General features: G+C 47.5%; 1 protein-coding gene and 1 long non-coding RNA gene across 4 annotated transcripts in view; both read right to left on the bottom strand.

Moving 5' to 3' along the window:
- MXD4 (MAX dimerization protein 4) overlaps positions 1-5,919 on the bottom strand; it is a 39,433-nt gene extending 33,514 nt beyond the window's left edge. For 2 of the 3 annotated variants that reach the window (XM_065660675.1, XM_065660692.1), the window contains exons 1-2: positions 5,749-5,919; positions 5,018-5,117 (exon numbers count right to left, since the gene is read on the bottom strand). In XM_065660675.1, coding sequence (XP_065516747.1) covers positions 5,018-5,117; positions 5,749-5,812 — 164 coding nt within the window. In that variant the 5' untranslated portion in view covers positions 5,813-5,919. The remainder of the gene's footprint in view (positions 1-5,017; positions 5,118-5,748) is intronic. The other variant, XM_065660682.1, reaches the window with a different exon arrangement.
- Positions 5,920-13,024: 7,105 nt separating this feature from the next.
- Positions 13,025-19,672, bottom strand: LOC136007429 (uncharacterized). The gene is made up of 3 exons (XR_010609695.1): positions 19,534-19,672; positions 15,288-15,481; positions 13,025-13,122 (listed from the first exon to the last, which is right to left on the bottom strand). It is a non-coding gene; the product is annotated as an uncharacterized LOC136007429 (long non-coding RNA).
- Between the last annotated feature and the right edge of the window lie 2,153 nt (positions 19,673-21,825).

Below are 21,825 nucleotides of genomic sequence, written 5' to 3'. Positions count from 1 at the left end.
CTTCCTCAAGCTGCAGGAGCACTGCAGCTCCCAGGCACTGCAGACCTACTGTGGTTCCTCTGGGGGGACAGACCAGTTGGTGAGATCTATTGTTTGAGACTAAAACGCACCAGTTCCAAAAACAAGTGCAGTGATATCAATTGCTGTCCCTCTGCTGCCAGCTTGAGGAAAGCAAACCCAGGGGATCTATCAAATTCCAAAAGCGAGGCAGAAGAAAAAGCAGAGGAGCCATGCCTGCACAGTCTGGTTTGCAGCATTTTATTCCTGGCCTCCCACAAAAAACAAGGAAAAAGTGAAAATAAAAATCAGGCTGTGATCCCTATGCTGCTTTGTGTGGGCACTGAAAAATATCTGCAGAGAGCAAGGGGCTCACTCTGCAGGCCACAGGCTGACCCTCACCATGAGCCAACACTAACAGAGGAATTCAGACATTAAGCTCTGTTTTTACTTGAAACACCAAATGCAGCTTTCATCTTTTTCTAGCTATAACCCTTCACCAGAACACAGCACAAAGTACAAGCCTATTTATGTAACACATGAGCAAAAATATTAATTAATAGCTACAGAAGATATATTTATAAACTGGAATTTATTTTACTCCCCCTCCTTCAAAAAACCAGCTCCTAAACTAACAGGCCAAACACACTGCACCACCGACATCAGTTCCTTTCCCTGCAAGTAAATTTAACTGTGATCTCAGTAGACTGGCATCTAACACTAAGATGCGAGTTTTCATTTTACCTTATTTCTGACCCTTTTGTGGCAAAGTGGCTGCCTGAGCTCCCCTGTGCACAGACAGACACGCACCTCACCCCCGCATACCTGCTGCCATTACAGCAAGGGCAGAAGCAAGCCCAGATATCTGCAGGCTCCATGGTTTGCTGTCAAAGTGCCTTGCCTCGTGACCAGCCGTCACCACATTTCAGATTTGAGTCATATTCCTCCTCGGCACATCGCACACGTGTTACCTATCCATTTCCTTGGAGCAAACAGGGAGCTTGGGGGGACTTTTGAATATTTGTTCTTTGTAAGTCCAGAGCACATCTGCACTAAACCCAGCTGTTTGTTTTATGCTTTTCCTTTCATTCCAACTACACATTAACAAGACTTATCAGACTGCATGGCACTGGTTTAGGAACTTCAGGCATTTATTACACTGTGGTCAAACACCTGATAACTATTTGTGTAACAAGAAGATGCGACCTGGCTTTATCTCCCCCCAAAAGACAATCTTGTGCCTTTCCCCAGTCTCCTGCCCTCTTTACAAAACAAGAATCCAGTTTCATTTGCCAGAGGATTTTGGCCAAAACTACTGGAGGGGAACGAGTCTGAATCTCAGCTAAGGACACAGTACAAACAGCAAACCAGAAAGAGAGAGAAAACAGAGCAGTTTGGTTTGTGTGGCGTGGAAAAGGCACATCACAGGAAACTGAGGGAGAAGAAAACACATAAAATCAAGTAATTTTAATGCAGAAGTGAGAAAGAAATGGCTAAAAATTGTGTCTGACTGTTACCACTAACCCCAAGAATACTGTTTAGCAACAAGCTGCTAATGGCCACTTCCAATTTTGATCCAAAGCTACCAGTGGACAAAGCAAAAATGTTAAATTCCTGCACTGGAGAGAAGGCTTATAGATTGCAGTTAATTAAATGTAATTCTGCTGTTATTTTTCCCTGCATGAAACCAAACCTGTCAGAATTACTTCTCACTTAATTGCAGTTGAGAGGCTATCAAGCTTTTAGCCCAGACCTCAGCATCCTGTCCAAAGGGAGGGCAGCTTTCCTCCCCCTTCTACTGTGGATCTGGGCCTCACCAGCCATCAGTGGGAGGATGGAGGTCTCGAGGTATGACTTCTTACATGAAGATCACCACCACGACCTCTGCAGAGGAAAGAGGTGTCCATCATTGCCCTTGCTGAACGTTAGGGCAGCTGCAATCCATGCCTGCACGGTCCCCCTGCAGCTGTGGTCAGCACACCTTTACTGCATGGGGTACTCTACTGCATGGGGTACTTTCTGTCCCCTCCACAGGCACGCAACATGGGGGAGAAAACACAGAACAAAGAAAGGTACAGCACACCAGGCTTCTTCACATCTGACAGTTTTTCTCCTCCTCCCCTCTTTTCTGATTTTCCAAGAATGAGGAGGAAGATGTTTTTCATGCCTTTATATATGTATAGCTCATAAAGGATGAAAAAAATATATACATGTATAGCTGTATCACTTTTTAGTCTGATCAGATGCTGCAAGCAGCAGGATACAAAAATAGACAATGAAAACAACAAAGCCCCTGCAGTTCTGAAATGTGCAGTTATCTGCTCCTTTCCCATTCCTCCAGCCTGAAGTACGTATTTTTTGTATGTAAGAAAAACAATGCAATAATAAGGCGTATATTTCAGACATGTACACAGTCATGCCTGCCTACATCTGATGCTCCAAATCCAGCACATCTGGAAAAAGGTTAAAGAGGAACAAGACGGTCAAACACTTCGTCTGGTGGTTCACATCACCCAGAGGATCTGACCACTTCAGATCCTTTGAACTTTGGGCGCTCGTCTCCCCCTGTCATCTTTGAGTTGCTTTGGACAATTTAACTGTATTATCAAAAATACCAACTCTAGTCTGGGGCTTGGAGCTTATAGCCTATAAGCTCCAACTAATAATAAACCAGCGACGCTGGTGTACCTCATGCATTTTAGACTGGATGCTCAACCGTTAAGGATAATTTCGGCCCCTCAAACCTAAGCTCACAGGCAAACATGAGCAGCAACTGCTAGATGTGGGCACAGTGCCACTAAGTACAATGCAGGGGTGCCCACATGGGCTGCTGCACCTCCAACCCTGAAATAACAGGGTGCTGCATCAAAGCAACTAGCTTCCGCTCCCCACGCCGGCAAGTAAGCCCAGTGACATTGCTGAACGAGGCAAACACCATCCTGGTGGTGGTCACACTTGAAACCGTTTCTCAACAAGCATTATCCTGTCCTGTATCACCAACAACCCATCCCTAATGTAATCACTGCAGCTAGAAGAAAAGAAAGCACAAGTAAATGTATAGATGGCATCCCGCAGGGCGGCATTTCTGAAGGTTACCACTGCTACAGAATGAGAATTGAAGCAAAAGACTAGACAGGTAAATACATACCTACAGGCAGAAAAAAAAGCAGGAGGGTAACTGCAAGTAGACGTGTATGCCTCAGCTTTAACAATGCTAGCAAATCTGTAACCAGAAATCTTTTAATTCTGCTGTATTTGCTAGATTACAAATCCTCTCGTAAAAACTCCTGAAAGCAGCTTACACTTCAGACAAGTAACTATTTTGCAGCAGATGACAAGAGCCCTAAGAACGGAAACGATGAAATAATAGCTGTACGTTACACAGATTTCTTGAATGCAGGCAACAGAAAAGAAATCTGTGCAACTCAAGGCGCACTTTACGGATGGAAATCCTCTGAGACCCATTTTGGTTAACTGTGATTGGTTTTTTTTTTTAAAGGCAGAAAGTATATTTTATAAGAAAACAATAAAAAATCTTCAGGAGCAAAGTGCCTCAGGAAACAAGATGCACCTCCCACTGCTGATGACTTTCTTTTCTAAAATGAACTGACGTCTTCTCTATGCTCCAAGATGAGACAAAGAATTCAACTAAACCCCAAAAATGCAGGAGTACTGAAGTGAACAGCCCCCCCTCCCCCCCCCCCAAAGGTTGCCTTGCTCGGAGCAGGGGCATAGGGGAACAACTTGCTCCCCCTCTGTTATCTCCCAAGACACGCTGCTCAGCCGCAGGGTGCTCACCAGCTCATGTTTATTTCAAGGAGGGTGCTCGTCAGCTTTTGATTTCGTTTTGCACCTCCGGTGGGTGCTCCATGAGCAGCTGCTGGCTGCCTGCCCTGCACCTCCCAGCGCCAGCACACCCAGCTGCCCGCGGCCGTGCGGGATGCCCACTGGAGGAGCGAGAGTGGAGCGGGCCTGCAAGACTCGCTGCTCCTTTGGAATACAAGTCACGTACAAGCCGAGTTCATTTTAGGCTATTCTACAGGAGCCACCAAACAGCACGACCATGCAGAGCAAAGCATCGCTGCTCTGGGGCGAAGCAGGCGCGCCTGGACACGGTCATTGGTCCTCTCCGGAGCAGCGCTGGAAGAGCAAAGCAGAGCAGGCACAGCACAGGACTGGAGGAGCTTCTAGGCAGGGGCCGGCACTGTCCCTGTAAGACAGCCTCCTGCACGTACACAGCCACTGCCCGAGCAGCAAACAAAGCTTCAGAGAGCCTGCGCACAGCAGCCCTCCGCTCGTGCCATCGCAGCACAGGTAGCGGCTGCGGGGAAAACAACAAAACCACCACCACCACGACAAAAAAGGCGGACGATCATCGCGATAAGTCACAACCGAGTCATGCACTTGGATGGAGCTGCATGCGACAGGCGGGTGGGCGACCCGGCGGTGCAGGAGAAGCCCCGAAAAGGTCAAGTTCACTCCAGCACCTTCTCAATACCTACAGGAGAAGTTCAAGTGCACGGGCAGCTCTCCCCCCGCCACCCTGCACTCACACACCCACTGCGAGAGCCCAGCGCCGCGCTGCAACCGGAGGCTGCATCTGCTCTGGCTGCGATGGGGGAGGCGGCCGGTTCGCTGCCTGTGGTTTATAAATAAATGCGGGGGGGGGGGGGGGGGTAAGGGGGGAAATTAGTGCCATGCAAAGAGAAGTCTGGGTGGTGATTATGGTGTTAAGATCTGCAGTAAAAGCTGCCGTCGGTGAGCGCGGAGCAGAAGGAGCGATGAGGGCGGATGGTTTAGAAGTGCTGTGAGTACTAAGGAGATGGTGTACGCGTGGCAGTGTTTATATGAGAGATCAAAACAGAGCCAAGCCCATCCAGGGAAAAAATGGCGACTACCGGGATGGGGGAATCTAAGACACTGGATTAGTTCTTATTTTTAATAAATGTATGCACTGCACATAAGCTAGACACATTGGAAAAGCTGCCGATTCATTCTGAAAAAGCGGTGCGTCTATTACCTGTTATTCTGGGATTTTCTGGCCATGGTGCCTGCCTTTGTTTTCTTTCTGGAATAGTCACTATCGAAGGGTAACACTGATGCATAGCCATGTTCTGCTTCTAGGGACAAAGTCAGCATTAGTGGCAATATATTTTTTTCCATGCATTTTTTTCCTCCTTTGCAGGAACGCTAGGGTAAAGAACAGAATTTTTTCCGGTTGATTTGTTTGGATTTTATTCTGGCATCTCTTAAAAAGAAGCGAGACAAAAAGAATATAACAACTCGGTCAACCAAAATAAGACAAAAACTGCCGAAATTAGGAGGATTATTGGAGTGCACATTAAAAACGAGGCGGATCATGCAAACCCTTGTCACGCTGCGCTGGGGGATGGGGGGGGGCGGGGGGGAAGGGAGCACTGCCATACAATTAACGACTGCCACACACAGCGAAGTGTGAGGTACCCTGAGCGCTGCAACACACACACCATCCCCGTCCGGAGCGTCACCAAAAATAACCCGTTCCGGGGTGTTTTTCTTTGGTTAAAGCAAAGAGGAGCGCACTGTGCCTCCCCCAGCGCGGTGCCTGTGCTGACCCCCGCAGTGCCCGGGCAGGTGAGGCCGCAGGGCTGGTCCCCCGGCCCGGCCCGGGCCGCCCGCCGCCGCCGCCGCCACCACCGCCACACAACAAAGGCCGAGAGCGGCTGGGAGCGCCTGCGGGTGACTGAGGGACTGCCCGCCTGCGCCCAGTACCTCGGTCTCGTCTCTCCAAGTACTCGGCCGCTTCCAGGAGGATTAACAGAGAGTTCAGCTCCATGGCTGCCTGCGCCTGGCCCACAGCCCCCCGTAGCCCCACGTCGCGCCCCGCGCCGAGTTCACGCGCGGGGGACTTCCAAGCCCCCGGTTATAAGGCACCTCGCTCAACCTACATTTGACACACAGCCGACGGGCGGCCCCCGCAGCCAATCGCGGCTCGGGCTTCGCAGAGGGGGCGGGACGCAAGGACGCAGCCCGGCCAATCAGCAGCCGGAACACCCCCTCCCTTTTCGTCCGGCTGGGGCAGGGAATGTTGACAGATCCCCGTCGCGCCCTCCGATTGGCTGGCCACTATAGTAACAATTTAGAAGCCGAAGCTTAGCAACAGCACGTGGTGGCCCGGCCCCCGCTCCCGCTGATTGGCAGGCTTCTTGCATGTTAAGCAGGGAGCGGCCGCCGATTGGTGAGCGGGGAGGCATGCAAATGAAGGGGCGGGGAAGGAGCCAATGGGGTAGGAGGCGCGTGCCGTGCGGCGGGAGGCGGGGGAGGCAGGGAGCGGGGAGCCAATGGGAGGGCCGGGGGCGCGGCGTTGCCGTGAGGAAGAGGCAGGCGGAGGGGCGGGGCGCCGCGAGGGCCCGCCCCCAGGCGCTGCGGTGCGGGGAGCGCTCGGCGCGCCGGGGCCGGAGTAGGTACCGGTGTGACCGGTAGCGCTGCCGCAGGGCCGCGGGCTGCCTGCACCGGGGCGGCAGGGTGCAAGGCCTCCCGCAGCCGCGCCCTCCGCTTCCCGCCCCGGGCGCTCGCCGCCGCAGCTCAGCTTTGCCCCCGCCGCCAGGCCGCATGGGCACAGGCGAGGCTCCGCCCCTCCCGGGCCTGCGGTGCATGCGCGGGCCCGCTTCACCGGAAGGGGAACCCCCGCGGGCGGTGGGGGGTGCCCAGGGGTAGCGCCCGTCGGCCGCCCGTGAGGGCAGCCGTGGTGCGGGGGAGGCGGCCCTGAGCCGGGCCTGGTGTCCCCTCAGCGGCCGGCGGTTTTGCCGTAAGAACTGTTGGTTTGCCCTGCAAATAGGAGCGCGCTGCTCGCTGCAGGCCATGGGGAGGAAAGCGGGGCTCGGGGCTGTGGTCGCCCCGCAGACCGTTGCAAGGGGTGCGAGGGAAGCAGGGCAGTGGGGAGGCGTTCTGCTTGTGTTCCCACTCTGCTCCGTCCTTATCAGGCCACACGTGGAATGCTGTGTTCAGTTTTGGTCCCTGGTAAGCACAAAAAAGTAGGTGGATAGGCTGAGGATGGTGCAGGGAAGGGCCACGGAGATGGTCATGGGTCTGTTGAGCTGCATGGGAAAAGGCTGGGAGAAATGGGGCTGTTGAGCCTTGAGAAAAGAAGGGTCAGGAGGGACCTTATCACCATGTTCCAGTATTTAAAGGGTGGCTAGAAAGAAGGTGGAGACTCCATTTTCACAAGGAGTTGCATGGAAAAGATGAGGGGTGTTGGGCACAAGTTATTCCTGAGGAGGTTCCAACTGGGCATGAGAAAATGTTTTCTTATTGTGAAAATCAGCCATTGGAATAATATCCCCAGGGACGTGGTGGATACCCCAGCACTGGATGCTTTTGGGTTGGGCTGCTCAGGGTGCTGGGACATGTAGTCTAGGTCTTGCTTTGCCTAGAAAGGTTGGACCAGATGATCCTTGAGGTCTTTTCCGTCCTGGGATTTTATGATACCTCCTATGACAGTGTCCAGGGAGCTTGGCAGGCACTGTGGGCAAAAAAACAACCTCCTCCCCAGGTGTCATCAAATGGAAGCCACTGGGCATCATCAGGCCTTGTGCATCTTACAGTAAGAAAGTGGCTCTTTGCCCACTGCAGGCTTTCTTGCCACCACCAGTGTGTGAGGACATCCTAATAGCAGCCTTCCAGTACCTGAAGGGGGCCTATAGGGATGCTGGGGAGGGACTCTTCATCAGGGACTGTAGTGACAGGACAAGGGGTAACGGGTTAAAACTTAAACAGGGGAAGTTTAGATTGGATATAAGGAGGAAATTCTTTCCTGTTAGGGTGGTGAGGCACTGGAATTGGTTGCCCATGGAGGCTGTGAATGCTCCATCCCTGGCAGTGTTCAGGGCCAGGTTGGATGAAGCCTTGTGTGGGATGGTTTAGTGTGAGGTGTCCCTGCCCATGGCAGGGGGGTTGGAACTGGATGATCTTGAGGTCCTTTCCAACCCTAACTATTCTATGATTCTATGATTCTAGAGCTGGCTGACATTTCAAACATGTTGCTGTTTGTTTCTTCTTACCATCAGGGCCGTAAGTCAGAAAAATGTTGGCATATGAGTACAAATGAAGGGAAGGCCTCCTGCTCGCATAGTGCAAAGTATGGCAAGAGATGAATCGGAATGAAAAAGATGATAGAAATGAGATGCCAGAGATATAAAAATGTGTCTGGCACATACATCCATGACCCCTTACAGTGCGCAGGCAAGAGAGGAGACAGCAGCACTGTAAAAACATGCATGGAAATTTAAAAGAGTTACTAAAGTCGACACAATAGTGTAACCTGCTGAAAAAAGCACCAGTGGAAGGCTCTGGGAAATGCAGCCAGAGTTACTGCCAGCTTTCCAACCCTTGCCAGCATATTCGGCTGCCTTTCGTCATCTGGATACACAGAAGCCATCTACCAGAATAGCCTGGCTCCTGGTGTACAGGCTGAACAGGAAGGAGCTCAGCACCTTTCCTGTCCACGCCATCCTATTTGTGCTGCTAACTCTGCATCCTTATCTCAGATAGCTGCTGCACAGCTGTTGCCTAAAACTGGTTGGTTTAAGATGAGCAAGTAGTTTTAAAATAGACATGTTTTAAGCTGTGCTGTGATCACATGTTGGTACATCTTCAGGGCAAAAGTGCTTAAGCCTGTAATCGGTCCTCCTGCAGAATAGCACTTGCACACACAAGTGGTACCATTGATTTTAGTTAAACTATTTGAGTAAGAGCTATTCAGCATGTAGGGGTGTTGTAGAATATTGTCCTGTGTGTTTATTCCTTGGCAAAAGATGTCAGCTAAGGTTTCCTTTTCAGAGGATAATAGTGATTCACCTTACAATAAGCATTATGTGTTACCTTTTTTACAGGATTGTGGTAAACCCACATACATATTACACCTGATAATTTATTAGCCTGTGTCTTGTTGCCATAGATACACAAGTATAATGTGGCCCTTAAACATTGCTGAAATGCAGATCACATTTTATCGCCGTTTGGCCCAGGCATCAGGGATAAGACAAAATACCAGGTTGTGAAGAAAGCAGGGTTGTGGCTGTAATTTAAGAAAAAGTCTGACTCTGTGAGTTACAAGGCAGAAGAGAATTTGGTGCATAGATTGCAATGGTAAAAAAAAAAAAATGCTGTAACATTTTCCACTTGCTGCTTGAACTGTTGAAATGTGGGTGAGACTGCACAGTTTTCACTGTAAACGCATTGAAATTGATGGCAGTTTCGCTGTTGACCTAACTGGAAGTAGGTTTAGACACAGTTTGACGTTGCTTTCTGTTATGAAATAGCATGAAACCATATATGCATAGGTCGGTGTTGTCCACACAGGAAAGAAAGTTGCCCTTGGCTGACCACATGCGTAGAGCACGTAGTAAAGAAAATGTGAAGATGCAGAGGTAAGGCACTGTTCTTCTCCACGGTAGCCACAGCGACCTAACAGCTTCTCCCACTCCTCCTCAGCACACTGTTAGCCTCTAGAAACACAGGAGTCCAAACAAGCGGAGCACTGTGCAGGGGCTGTGCTGCACACCCCACTGAGCACTGCCCTCACCAGCTCCTTCTCGGTGCTCAGTCCCCTCCAGCTGCTGGGCTGAGGCTTCCCTCACCTTCCCCAGTGCTCCCTTGGACCCAAACCCAGCAATGGGGTAAAAACCATGAGACTTCATGTAACTGCTCTTTCTGCTTTTACATGTGGACAGAAGTATTCTTAAGACAGTTGTTTCCAGGTGATCAAGCACAATTCCAGATTGATATTGGCACTTTCTGGCATGGAAAGGATGCTTTGGGAAGAAAGGGGCCACTGAAGCCAGCTGGATCATGTATGTGTCATGCAGTTCTAGTAAGGACTGTAGCTCAGGGACCAGTGCAGTCACAAAAGCAAGCTGATTTCTCTTCATGGGGGCTCTGGGCTTCATGAGTCATAAACTGTATTAATCTGCTTGAAATACAAGTGTGTGAGTAACCACATGCACCCCTCCACACACACACACACACACACGCAGAGCCCCTACTCATGAAATCTGGAGTTAACCCACCTGCATTTAGGAAGGACAGTGTGTGGGTTGGCTCGTACCAAATGAACACTGACACACTGACCTGTAGTTGCATCAAAGGAGGTTTCTGTACAGTGTACATGTGTTAGAGAGTACCAAGTCAAGCAGTTTTACCAAGATCATTTTTCCTAGAGTGAATTCGGCTAGGTCCTCAGCAGGCACCATACAAATGTCTAAAATACCTAGAATTGAGTCCTTCTGGATCTTATCTGTGCCAGGGAACCAGGAGTAGCTTTGGTGGTGTCAGTGTGGGTGCAGAGGTGTAAAATGGGTGTGAAAGAAGATCAACCAAATTACTTCAAGAACTGAAGGACAGGCTCTAAGATACACACATGCTCAAAGGCTTTGCAGATTTGCATCTCCAAATAGCTTTTTTCCATTTCTAGGAGCAAGCAGCAGAACAGCTGAGTGCTAAAGAAACAGCTGGCCTTCGGTGATAAGGGTGAGCTGTCACTTCGTGGTGAAGTTTGAAAAACTGTATATTTAGAAGCAGAAGGGAGAGCCATCAGCAGCCGCACCCCAAAACCTGACCTGTTTGTGGGTTCTTCACTGCCTGCACTTGGTGATTGGAATGGCAGTATTTACATTTTCAAGTGTTACGATGCCTTTCTGCTCCAAAATCCATCGTGTGGTGTGACTTAGCATGTGAGATCAGTGACATCAGAACTGCTGGCTGCCCTGAGCTGTGGTGAGGGCAGAGCTCTCCAGTTGGGGATCCATAATTCAACTTTATTTGCTATTCCCCATGTATGGCGTTCAATTTAGAAATAATGAGGCCTTCCATGCTTTTCAGTTTGGGCTCGTTGCAGCCACCGCATGTTTCTATCTTCCATCTTTTTAAATACCTTACTGTGTGTTACCCCTATGTCCTTCACTATGCCTTGGAGTCCACCCTCTGTTTCCTTGGGTGTTGCAAGGCTTAGATAATTAGCAAAGCGTTAGTTGTCTTCCCACACAGGAGGGGCTCTGCACATAGCTGGCACTGATGAGTTTCAGCTCCCTGTCTCACCTTCTCAAATCCCATTTAATTTCTTATCTCACCTAGGATCCAGATCATTAACTCTTTTTTCCAAGATACAGAAAACAAAACACCTGAAAGTCGAACAGAAAGAAGTTTCAGAAGTAACTTTTGTCAGTGCCCAAGCCCAGTTTGAGACACTGACTGTATCTACTCTGTCAAATAAAGCAGGGCCAAAGACCATTCTCCATCCCTGATCTCAAGTGGCAGATGTCACTGCAGCAGCTTGGCCCTGTGTCTCTGGGCTGCTGCTGGTGCTCATGTGGCTTTTAGTCCTCCCCTTGTGTTTTGTGTGGTTTGCTTTTAGTTTTGGGTGGTTTTTTTAAGCTCAAAGTGCGTGAAGATGTGTGGCAGCCCATCAGCTGCTTTCAGAGCTTAAAGCTGAGGCAATGTGACATGAAGGTATGTGGAGTATTAGGGTCAATGAGTTGCTACTACAATGTTGAGGGACTGTGTATCACGGAGGAATCACGTCTGTGCGGTATCACCCAAAGTGCCTTCTGGTTTGGTCATTGACCTGTCATACCCCTAGAACTGTACCCAGTTGTAGGCTTGGGGAGGAGCTCGGTCCAAGAGTCATAACAATGGTGTAGATGCTGCAGCATCCTGTAGACCTGAATGGCACCCCTGCACTTGGGTTGGTGGGCTCTCTACGCAATGCTCGCTAGTCCAGCTTGCTGCATGCTCTTCACCAGTTTCTTGCTGCACTGTTTGAATCAGTGGCTTTCCCAAAACTATTGTGTTTCTCCTGGTTTTGTTTGGGATTTAGCAAGGGTTTATAAAATGCTATGGAACAGAGCTGCTTGAAGTCAAATCTGAAAAAAAACCCTAGTGCTTCAAACTGAATGCCAGTCCCTTGTAACATTCATTTCTTGTTAATGGCTGTATTATAAAAGACAACATTTGTGTCTTAGTGTCCTTGAGAGCTTGGCTGCAAGGACCTCAAATGCCCGTCTTCACCAGCAGTCACCAACCACCGACACATGCAGTACCCTGCCGCCAGGCCCTGCAGTCATTTCTGTGATCAGGCATGAAATTATTCTTAACTGATTGAATCGAGGCGTACATTGAAAAGCTTGAGAGACACTGATTTACTCCATCATCGTGCTCCGCCTCAGCTCTGTTTCACCTAAACCATGCCTGGCAGTTTTGGATAGCATCATCCTACAAATCTGTCATGCTCAGAGCACGTTTTAGAAAGCAATAGTATCAATGCTTTCATTTTAAAAGACAAAAAAGAAAGAAGACAAAGGTGAAACAACTGGCCAGTGTCATTCAGCAAAGGCAGGGCAAGAGCTGGGAGGATGCCTGGGTGTTCCAGTCCCCAGTCTGGCATGTTTGGCACTATGATACACTGCAGAGGAAGGATTTGTTATATGATTTCAGATCTGAGTCTCAGACATGTCATGGTCTTACTATGTTCCTTTGGCATAGGAAAGGGGCCTTTTGTACATTTGTATTACATTAAGCTTCCAAAAAATATGTAGACCAGTGCAGTGCAAAGAGGCTTTGAAGAAACCATGAGTAAGACCCACTTTGTGTTAAAGTGCCGGGGGCGGGGGGGGGGGGGGGGGGGGCAGGCATGGGCATCTGCCTGAAGTCACTGTTTGAACAAGCTGATAAATGAAACATTTCTCCTTTATCCAATAAAATTTGCAGTCGGGCATTCTTCTTAGCTAGCTTCGATGTAAGCACATCATATACCAGTAAAAGAATATTCTATCTCGCTGTATGAAACGGAGCAGGGTTGTGCATACATGCTAGCAAGTGGAGCTGAAACCAGTCTGCTCCTAGCGAACAGAATGTCTGCCTTAAGTAGACAGGCAGGCAGCTCTGGACTGTGAATAAGTCAGCGGTGACACAGTCTCAATGGCATCTGTCTTCTGAACATAAAAAAAACCCCAACATTTTCTTACCCAAGGTAGCTGCTTCTGTGGATCTGTGAATAATGTCTGCCGAGTTTATAGGAAAAAGCTCCAACAAATTTGTGTAGCTCTCTGGTCTGAAAATCCATATAGATGTGGAAGAATGAGTTCATGTGTCCTATAGAGACCAACAAAGTAGTTAGCAGCCATTGGTTTGTAGAACATTTATTACAGATGAAGAGCCAAGAAAGAAAATGTTCTCCCCTGTGTGCTTGAACATCCAGAGTCAACTGAGACATGAGCTGGGTAAATCACATTTTGAGATGAGAAGGAAATTAGAATTTCCTTCTAATTTCTAGAAGGAAATTAGACCTTAGACATCTAAGGAAATTAGGTGTCTTTTCATACAGCCATTCTCCAGGAGCCAAGCTATGTGCATACGTATGTGGGAGAACAAGTGTTTGTTTATCAAAGAATGAGTATCTGTAACATATTTATAGGTCTGCAGTAAGTATGTAAGCAAATTGCTGAGTTCTCTTCCCAGTATGGAAAAATTAATGTGGCTGATGCAAATCTACTACCAGCCATAAGATTCTGTCACTTACTTGTTTTAGCCATGATGAATCCAGGTGAATCTGTGATGGTAAGATCATAGGTGCATCCCATATAGTACAGTAACAATATCACTCTCTTTCCGTAGCATGTCCTACTTACGCATTTAGACTCTTTAGTCAAGATTTGCCAGTTCAGGCCATTAGTAGATAGTAGGTAAATAAAATGCTGTTCAGCTGAATGAGGGAGGAATCAGTATTGACGCTGAACCTCATACTGCTAGGATAGTTGGGCTGGTATTGTCATGGTAGAGATAAGAGAGCTTATACATCAGTACCTACGTTCAACAGAAGATCAAAGCAGCCCAGGTGGTAAATAACCTGGACAATTGCCTGTAAGACCTAAAATTAGAGATCAGCACAAAGACTTGGCAGGTGCATAGTCAGCAGATGCTGTCTTATCTCTCTATTTGCTTTGGAAGATTGGGTCTGACCCAAAAGATGTTGAAATCAATTTGTATCTTCTCCTTTATTTCGGTAGGCTATGCACCAGACTCTAATATGTTGTGGGCCTAATTAAAAGATTTTCCTCATTGCAAGCTAATTACTCCTGTGGAGAAATGAAACTGAATGCTAAATGAGCACTTGATAGGAGCTGTATTTATAATGTATGGTTTAGAGTAAAAAATCATGGGCTTGATTTCACACTGTCTTCTATAGTTTCTTATTCCACATAAAGCAAGTACCATTTCCCACTCTGTTTTATTGGTACAAGTGTGAAGAGTTGGGCAGAATGGCTGTAACAAGAGCCCTTCCTTATGTGAAGTAAAAGGTAGTGCAAGCAGGAAATCATCAGCTTTCAGCATCCACGAGAGGAAGAAGCAGTGCATCTAAATGGCAGCAAGGAGGTGAGATATCAGCAAAATGTTCTGACAATGAGGACAGTGAGGCACTGGGCTGGGTTACTTGGGGAGCCTTTGGCATCTCCAGCATGAGAAGCCTGTGAGAGGTTTGGCTACAGCCTCAGGCAGGGGATAAAGCACCCAGAGACAAATACAAGGTACAGGACAAAGATGAATTCAGTGCCATCACCTTGTGGTGACAGGCCATTTGCTGTTCTTGAACAAATGGCAAAGAAAGTAACATGAAAATGTGAAATCTGCAGTAAATAATTAGATAATGGGAAATCAATCATGCTAATGAGTATATAAGTGTTGGCAGACTAACTCTCACTGTGCGGATGGAATTGATTTAGTGAGTACTTTTTTCAGGGATTGCAGTAGGAGGTTGCATAGGTCTGGCCAACAATGATTGTATGTGAGGCTTCCCTGTAACGCCTCCCAGCTAAACCTTCTAGGGTTTTGGTGCTTTGCTTGAGGCCCTAAATTCCAGCAAAGGGAAGATCTTTGCTCAACAACCCCAAAACACTTCTGTGAGGGCATGGAGGGGAGAGGGAATGGCCTCCAAAAGGCACAACCTGCTGAAAGCAACCTCATATGCAAAAACCAGTATTGCTTAGGCTGCTTTGTCTGTTGGGGACCAGAATGTACGATGCTGTAGCATACAGTGATTAGGACCCAGCCTTTTGAGACCCACACAGCACTGTGTTTGCTGAATGTTGTGTTGGCAAAAGGCTAAAATTGCAAAGGGCAGTCTTCAGGCAGAGGTTTACCATGCAAGTGTCATTTACGGTGCCACGTCCTTTGTGTTGATGCAGCGATTTTAGCACTGGGAGAAAATTTCAGTAGCAAGGTGCAGGTAACTGGAGGGCAGGATGGAGAATTTAACTTACTTGGTTTATTTGTTTTCCTTCCAGCTTTCCCCAGGTCTGTTTGTTTGCCTTGTACTTGGCTCTGTGTCTCTGATCCCGTCTGTCCTGTTTTTGTTCGCCTTCCTTTGTTGCTGATGGTTTCACGCTGTTTCCATTCCTCTCCTTTCGTATGACACAGATTCTCTGCCTGAGCCACCTCCAAGGTGTTGGACTCCCTGCAGTTATAGCACAGAGACTTAATGCTGAGGACACGACTTCCTGCTTCGCTGACAGTGTCTGCATTGTGTAAGTGAGCGTATGTTTTACCAGCCTACAGAAAAGAAATTTCAGGGTGTTACTTAATGGATTCACCTTTTTTTAACTTGTCAGGGCACTGGGAGCTCTTCATTTCTTTTTCACTGTTGCTGGTCTCTTGGTATCTACAGGAGACCAAGGTTGCACTAGTCTAGATGATCTACGCACAGTGAGAAAGAGCTTTATTTATGGTCAACACGGAGAAAACAGACAAAGGTATGAGAAAATTGTTATGAATAAATCTTCCCTATGCAAAGGGAAGTAGAAACACAGAGAAACCCCTGGATCTCATTACTAGAGATGATGATATACCTGTAGTAAGTTGGATAACTCGAGTCTAGTTCAGAGCTTTCACCACAAAATGGTCCTCATTCTCTTTACTGCAACTAGTGTCGCACAGGGATGGATTTTCACTTTTGCCTCCCATTTGGATGGTGGAAGGTGGACCTGCATCAGACAACTACCGCAAGAGCACTAGGAGAGGGCATTACACCACTCACTCACGTGGGAAAGTCTATGTCAGGCCAAGTCACTCTGTCACCTCTCTGCTTTGAATGAAATTACGAGGGTTGTTTAAAAGTGTTTATGTGTATTGGCAGTTATCCCAGGGGGTGAGGAGATTAGTAGAAGTATATTCCCATATATAAAAAGATAACTGTACTATTCAGAGTTGCACTGATGAGAACTTAAAGCTTTAACTTCTAACAAACATCTATGAGGAGTTTGAAGGCACCCCAGATCTACAGTTCTAAGGGATTGTAATAAACATCCAAACTCCCGTGAACTCAGAAAGTCCCTGGAGGCAGGTAAGCTGCAATTGCTGAGCAGTAGTACTGCTCACTTCTGAAACGCTATCATAAACTAACCTATAAATATGAATGAACCCATGCAAAAGGTGGCTTTTGTCAAGATGTGGATAGTTGGGACCGGTGCCAGTGGAGGCTGGGGCAGGACCTTGTCAGAGGCTGGGGCAGGACCTTGTCATGCCTGCAAAGCAGCACAGACCTTGCACCCAAGGGGAAAGAGTTGGTGCCGGGGTACTTGGTCCCTGTTGCCCTATTGTGTAGGTCAACAGTGGGGAATAGACTGTGCCCCAGGTGATGTCAGGTTCTTGGTCCACTGTGACTGGCTGAAGATTACAGTACAAGTCTGTCTTGACATCAGATAGAAAACCCCTTTCTTATGACTCATCCCTCTGTTTACAGGCTTGCCTCTGCTTCCCAAATTAAGATACATGCTTTACACTGACAGGCAGTATGATAGCTTAATTAATCAGATGTCAGAAATAATATGTCAGCATGACCTCTGCTTTCATTGTCTGTACCTTTGACATTAATACAAACACGTTAGACTACCCAAAACGCACACATCTGGGCTGTTTGTAGAGTATGTCTGTTTTATCTTTTTAAAGCTTTGCTTACCTGTGGAGCCTATTTATTGTATGGTGCTTTTTGCCACTTAGGCACTATGCTTAATCAGATTTGTAAATTAATTCTCTCCTGGGGTTTTTCTTTGTGTGTTCAGAAAGCATAAAAAGTGTTCATGACACGCTTCAAAACACACACTGGTTACATTAGTCATCCTCTCAGCATAACAGTTTTATGGAGAACACTTTAGGTTAAAAAACCCAACAAATTTCCTTTAATCCAGTTTCTGTCCCCCACTTTGTTCCCTAGAGTTACATTGCGTGTTAGTAAACAGCTACATGACACGCAAAGGCCGTAATTGTCTTGGGTTTTTTTGCTGGAAGAAAAGAGCTACTGTTTAGTTCTTGAAGTATCTGTTACTACTTTTTATGATATATTTAACTGAAAACATTTTCATACAAGAACTTTGCCTTCTTCTGGCAGCTGGAAAGCTGGTTTCAAAACTGAGTGCTGCTAAATCATGGCCTGCTTTTGCCTGCTTGCCATTTCCCAAGCTCGGCAGTCCCAGCCCTGTGGCAGGGCTGAGTCTGGATGGGAAAGGGCAGCTTTGATGGGGAGCACCAAAGTCTCCATCAGTGCTACCTCCATCTTCATGGATGGACCATCCCTCACACCTTCCATGTCCCTTTTTTGTTGTGGCTGTTGAAAACACCTCCTAGTCAACTAAACACTTTTGTGGCAAACATTCCAATATAGGAAAGGATTTAAACAGCAGAAAATATCTCTGATGTTGGTGAAGGAAAGGTGCGCAGCAAGCACTGCAGTGCCCATTGGCAAGAGGAGGACTGCCATGGCTGTTGAAACACAGCCTGAGAGCTACAGTGACAACAGGCTGCAGCACATCCCCTTGGGTGTGAGGGGTACTTCCCAGAAGTCACAGACAAAAGTGGCTGTGGTCTTCCTTCATGCCAGTGGGACCTGGGGAAAATTTCTCCTCATAATACTGCACAGTCACCCCTGAACTCTCTAGGCAGCCTTATCTACCCACCTCCACCTTGCACACTCCCCCCACACACACACACATACACCCCCCCAGGCTCTCAGGCCCTTTGTGTTTCACAGGAAACAAGTAGATAAACCACAGCTTTCAATTTCCTAATTATGCAAAAAAGTTGAAACTCCTAAACCTTCAGAAGTTCGAAAACACTGAAGGGGTTGGAAAAAAAGGCAAAGAGAAGACCTGAAATCAAATAGGGATTTCACACCACAGATGTTGAGATCTCATAGACATTAGAAAGATGTGTGGTGCTCTCACAGCACATTTACTCTTGGGTGTGTTTGATAGAGGAAGACAGCAGTGTGTGGTAAAGAGAGCCCTATCTTTGAGGAAGGACACAGTAGCAGGAAAATCTTTTGTCTGATGGAGCAATGTGTGATCTTGAAATGAGAAAACATTGTTTTGAGTTGCTGCGGAGTGGAACTTGCTCAGCTCAGCAGGGAGGAACCTGCCTCTAGCATTGCTCTCCAGCCTGGGGATTTCTATGACACGTTTTTGCCCAGACCACTACTTTTCTTTAAGCCTCCCTTTTTCCCGGGATCTGTGACTGCCTCAGAGCTGTAGGGTAACAGACACCCTGGGACTCAAGCAGACCTGCACGCGTGCAGGCACATGCAACTCCAGTAAATGCATGTGATGGAGCCCCAGCAAGAAGCTGTTACTGCTCTGCTTCTGAGTGCTGCAGTCACTGCCTGTCCCACTGCCTTCACCGTGGCTGGCAGGACGTGTTTGTGTTCCTGGGACTCCCGGAGAGGCTGAGCTCATCCCATCAGAGCAGCTGCTCGTTCCCCTTCTCCCTGGTTTCACATATTCGCTCCCAAATCTTCTTGCCGGTTGGTTCACACAAACGATTTAACCCCTTTCAAATTCTGGGAAATAGGAAAGGCATCCAAAGAAATACACCTGCAGGGAGGAGTGGGCTGGTGGCAAGTGGAACCAACTGGAGGGTCCCTCTCCCCACTGCCGCTAGTAGGCAATGCTGCTGCATCCCATGGTACTGGTCTTTATGGAGCCCATTTTTACCCCAGTTCCTATATCGCAACAGCATGTACATGTCTGTAGCTTCTCTCTTCCTCTTTCCTTGCTCAGACATCTGTATTTTTCCCTTTTCCTTGGGGAAAAGCGGAGTGACGTGGAAGAAGGAGGATTCCCTGATTCTGACAAGTTCTGGGAACAAGGGCCAAAGTTTTCAGCCAGAAGCCAGGAAACCCATCTCAACTCTCAGGCACAACTCACACTGCAGCAGCTCCTTTGTTCATTAGCACATGGTCAAGGTCACAGGGAGAGGGGAGGTTCACCAGGCACTATTGGCCAGGCTTGCAGGCAGTTTTGAATTTTAGGACCAAATCATGAACCATGGAGGGCTGACTCTGGCAGCAGAGTGCAGTCAGGACTTTCTGCAGCCCGTGCTGCTGCCTTCACATGATACTGCTCAGGTCCTGGTTTCTGATACAGTTTTTATATAGTTTCCATTTCATACATCAGAAAAAAAGTGCTAAAATACCAGTTTGAAAGGCAGGACCATTGTGAGGATCTGAGTACATCCTACCTGGGAAGCATCCTTGGCCTGGTAGAGCTGTGCCATTTGTGGGGTGTCCTTGTTGAGGGCCTGTCCTCTCCCAGCTCTACCCCAGCTCCCACACAGGGAGCAGAGCGTGCATGTGGTGTCTCTGTGGTTTTCCAGTCCCTGCTTTATCCAGGAGGATGTTTGTTTCCTGCAAAGGAAAGCACAGTCAGATGTCATTGTAGAGGAGAATAAAACAGATCTTCACAGGGCCAATCTTTTACAAATCTGCATGGACAGATTTCATCGGAGTTTAACATGGCTCATCAAACCAAACCCCAGTTTTGTCTATCACTAGTGGACAAGCTCAGGGGACTAATGCGGGGACAAAAAGGTGCTCAGTTTGTTCATGATGCGGTGTGTTACATGAGGCAGTCCTAGTCAGAGTGAGCGTTGGTTTCCCTGTACTGAAAATGAAGTGCCAAGAGTGACCACACAGAGCTTCGAGAATGGGAAAATATGACATTAGTGCTACGGATACTACACACTCCTGGTGATCTGCTATTGAACAGTGCCACATGGCTTCACTGCATGATGCTCGTCCGGTACATTTGTCGCTCCAATGAAACTTTGTTCCTTCAAAACACCACAAAGACTGAAGTGACACAGGTTGTCCTATATGGTGTAAAGCATTATCTAATGGTAGCATTAGGTGGATCCGGAAGGTGAGCTTTTTAGGTGGTAAGGGACCTTACCATCCCCTCCTAACAGTGGCCTTGGGAATGAATTAGAGAATCACACAGCAAAGTATTTCAACTCCTGTTGTCACTTGCAGTTGCTTTGTCAGTATCCATTGTGGAATGGCTAATAGTATCTGTTTCAGCCTGGGATTATCCTGGTTTCTTTTGGTTTTCCCTTACAATGTTACACGTAACAAACATTTTTGGCCATGTACAGTTTAATTTTTCAAATTAAGGTATTTCTCATAAGAAAAAAACTTTCTAAATCTGGTTACTGTTTTCCCTTATTGTGAATATTCATTCAGCACTCACCTTTGCCAAAGATGATGTAGTGCAAGCAGGTGTTACAGCCTTACTTTCAGCCGTATGGAAAATACATTTCGTTTCTGACAGTGATCCCGCTGGTTCTGTGGAAGGCTACCCCATGCAGAGATAGGCTGGTTAGATCAAACTGTACTAATTGCAGAGTGATTTGGAAATCTGTTCCACTTGCAAACAGAATGAATCCAGCACTTTGTAACATTGAATTAACAAAGGTCACATTTCATAAATATTACAGAGCAATTTTCATAGATAATGCAGCAAGCTAGTTAATGATTAGAGCAGTAAAGTCCTGACGTAAAGCCATGATGAATTAGGGACATATTTTTACAGCTTCTTATATTATTGCCTCAGGAGTCTTAACCAAAGGCAGCAGAAATAATTAGAGTCCAACATATCTTTAAAATCTAGCCTAGCAAACTGTATCTGGTCTTCTCAATGGCTTTTGTATTAGAAACTAGAAAATTGAAGATATTTTAGAGTATCAGTGAGATTCTTGACAGGAAAATAAGCATGTTCAATCCAGTTCTACTGGATTCTGCAATGAAAAATCCAGCCTCAATAACTGGTGGGAATTGGCAGAGCTCAGGCTTAACAGGGATGCAGTTCTCCCTCTTGCTGCAGCTAATGGAGCTGCTTTATCAGGGCAGAAGGTTTTAGTAAAGATCTAGCTCTGCTCCTGTGACTGACCGTACAGACTGGCACTCCTGTGACTGGGTTTAGTGCTGTTGCTTTGATAGGAAGGTATTCATAGAATCATAGAATAGTTCGGGTTGGAAAGGACCTCAAGATCATCCAGTTCCACCCCCCCTGCCATGGGCAGGGACACCTCACACTAAACCATCCCACACAAGGCTTCATCCAACCTGGCCTTGAACACCGCCAGGGATGGAGCACTCACAACCTCCCTGGGCAACCCATTCCAGTGTCTCACCACCCTAACAGGAAAGAATTTCCTCCTTATATCCAATCTAAACTTCCCCTGTTTAAGTTTTAACCCGTTACCCCTTGTCCTGTCACTACAGTCCCTGACGAAGAGTCCCTCCCCAGCATCCCTATAGGCCCCCTTCAGATACTGGAAGGCTGCTATTAGGTCCCCACGAGCCTTCTCTTCTCCAGGCTGAACAGCCCCAACTTCCTCAACCTATCTTCATATGGGAGGTGCTCCAGTCCCCTGATCATCCTCGTGGCCCTCCTCTGGACTTGTTCCAGCAGTTCCATGTCCTTTTTATGTTGAGGACACCAGAACTGCACACAGTACTCCAGGTGAGGTCTC

The sequence above is a fragment of the Lathamus discolor genome, chromosome 1 (genome assembly GCF_037157495.1).
Source record: "Lathamus discolor isolate bLatDis1 chromosome 1, bLatDis1.hap1, whole genome shotgun sequence".
In the NCBI taxonomy this organism is placed as follows: Eukaryota; Metazoa; Chordata; class Aves; order Psittaciformes; family Psittacidae; genus Lathamus; species Lathamus discolor.
The sequence above is the reverse complement of the archived record's forward strand: the minus strand, read 5'-3'. Positions and strand labels throughout refer to the sequence as shown.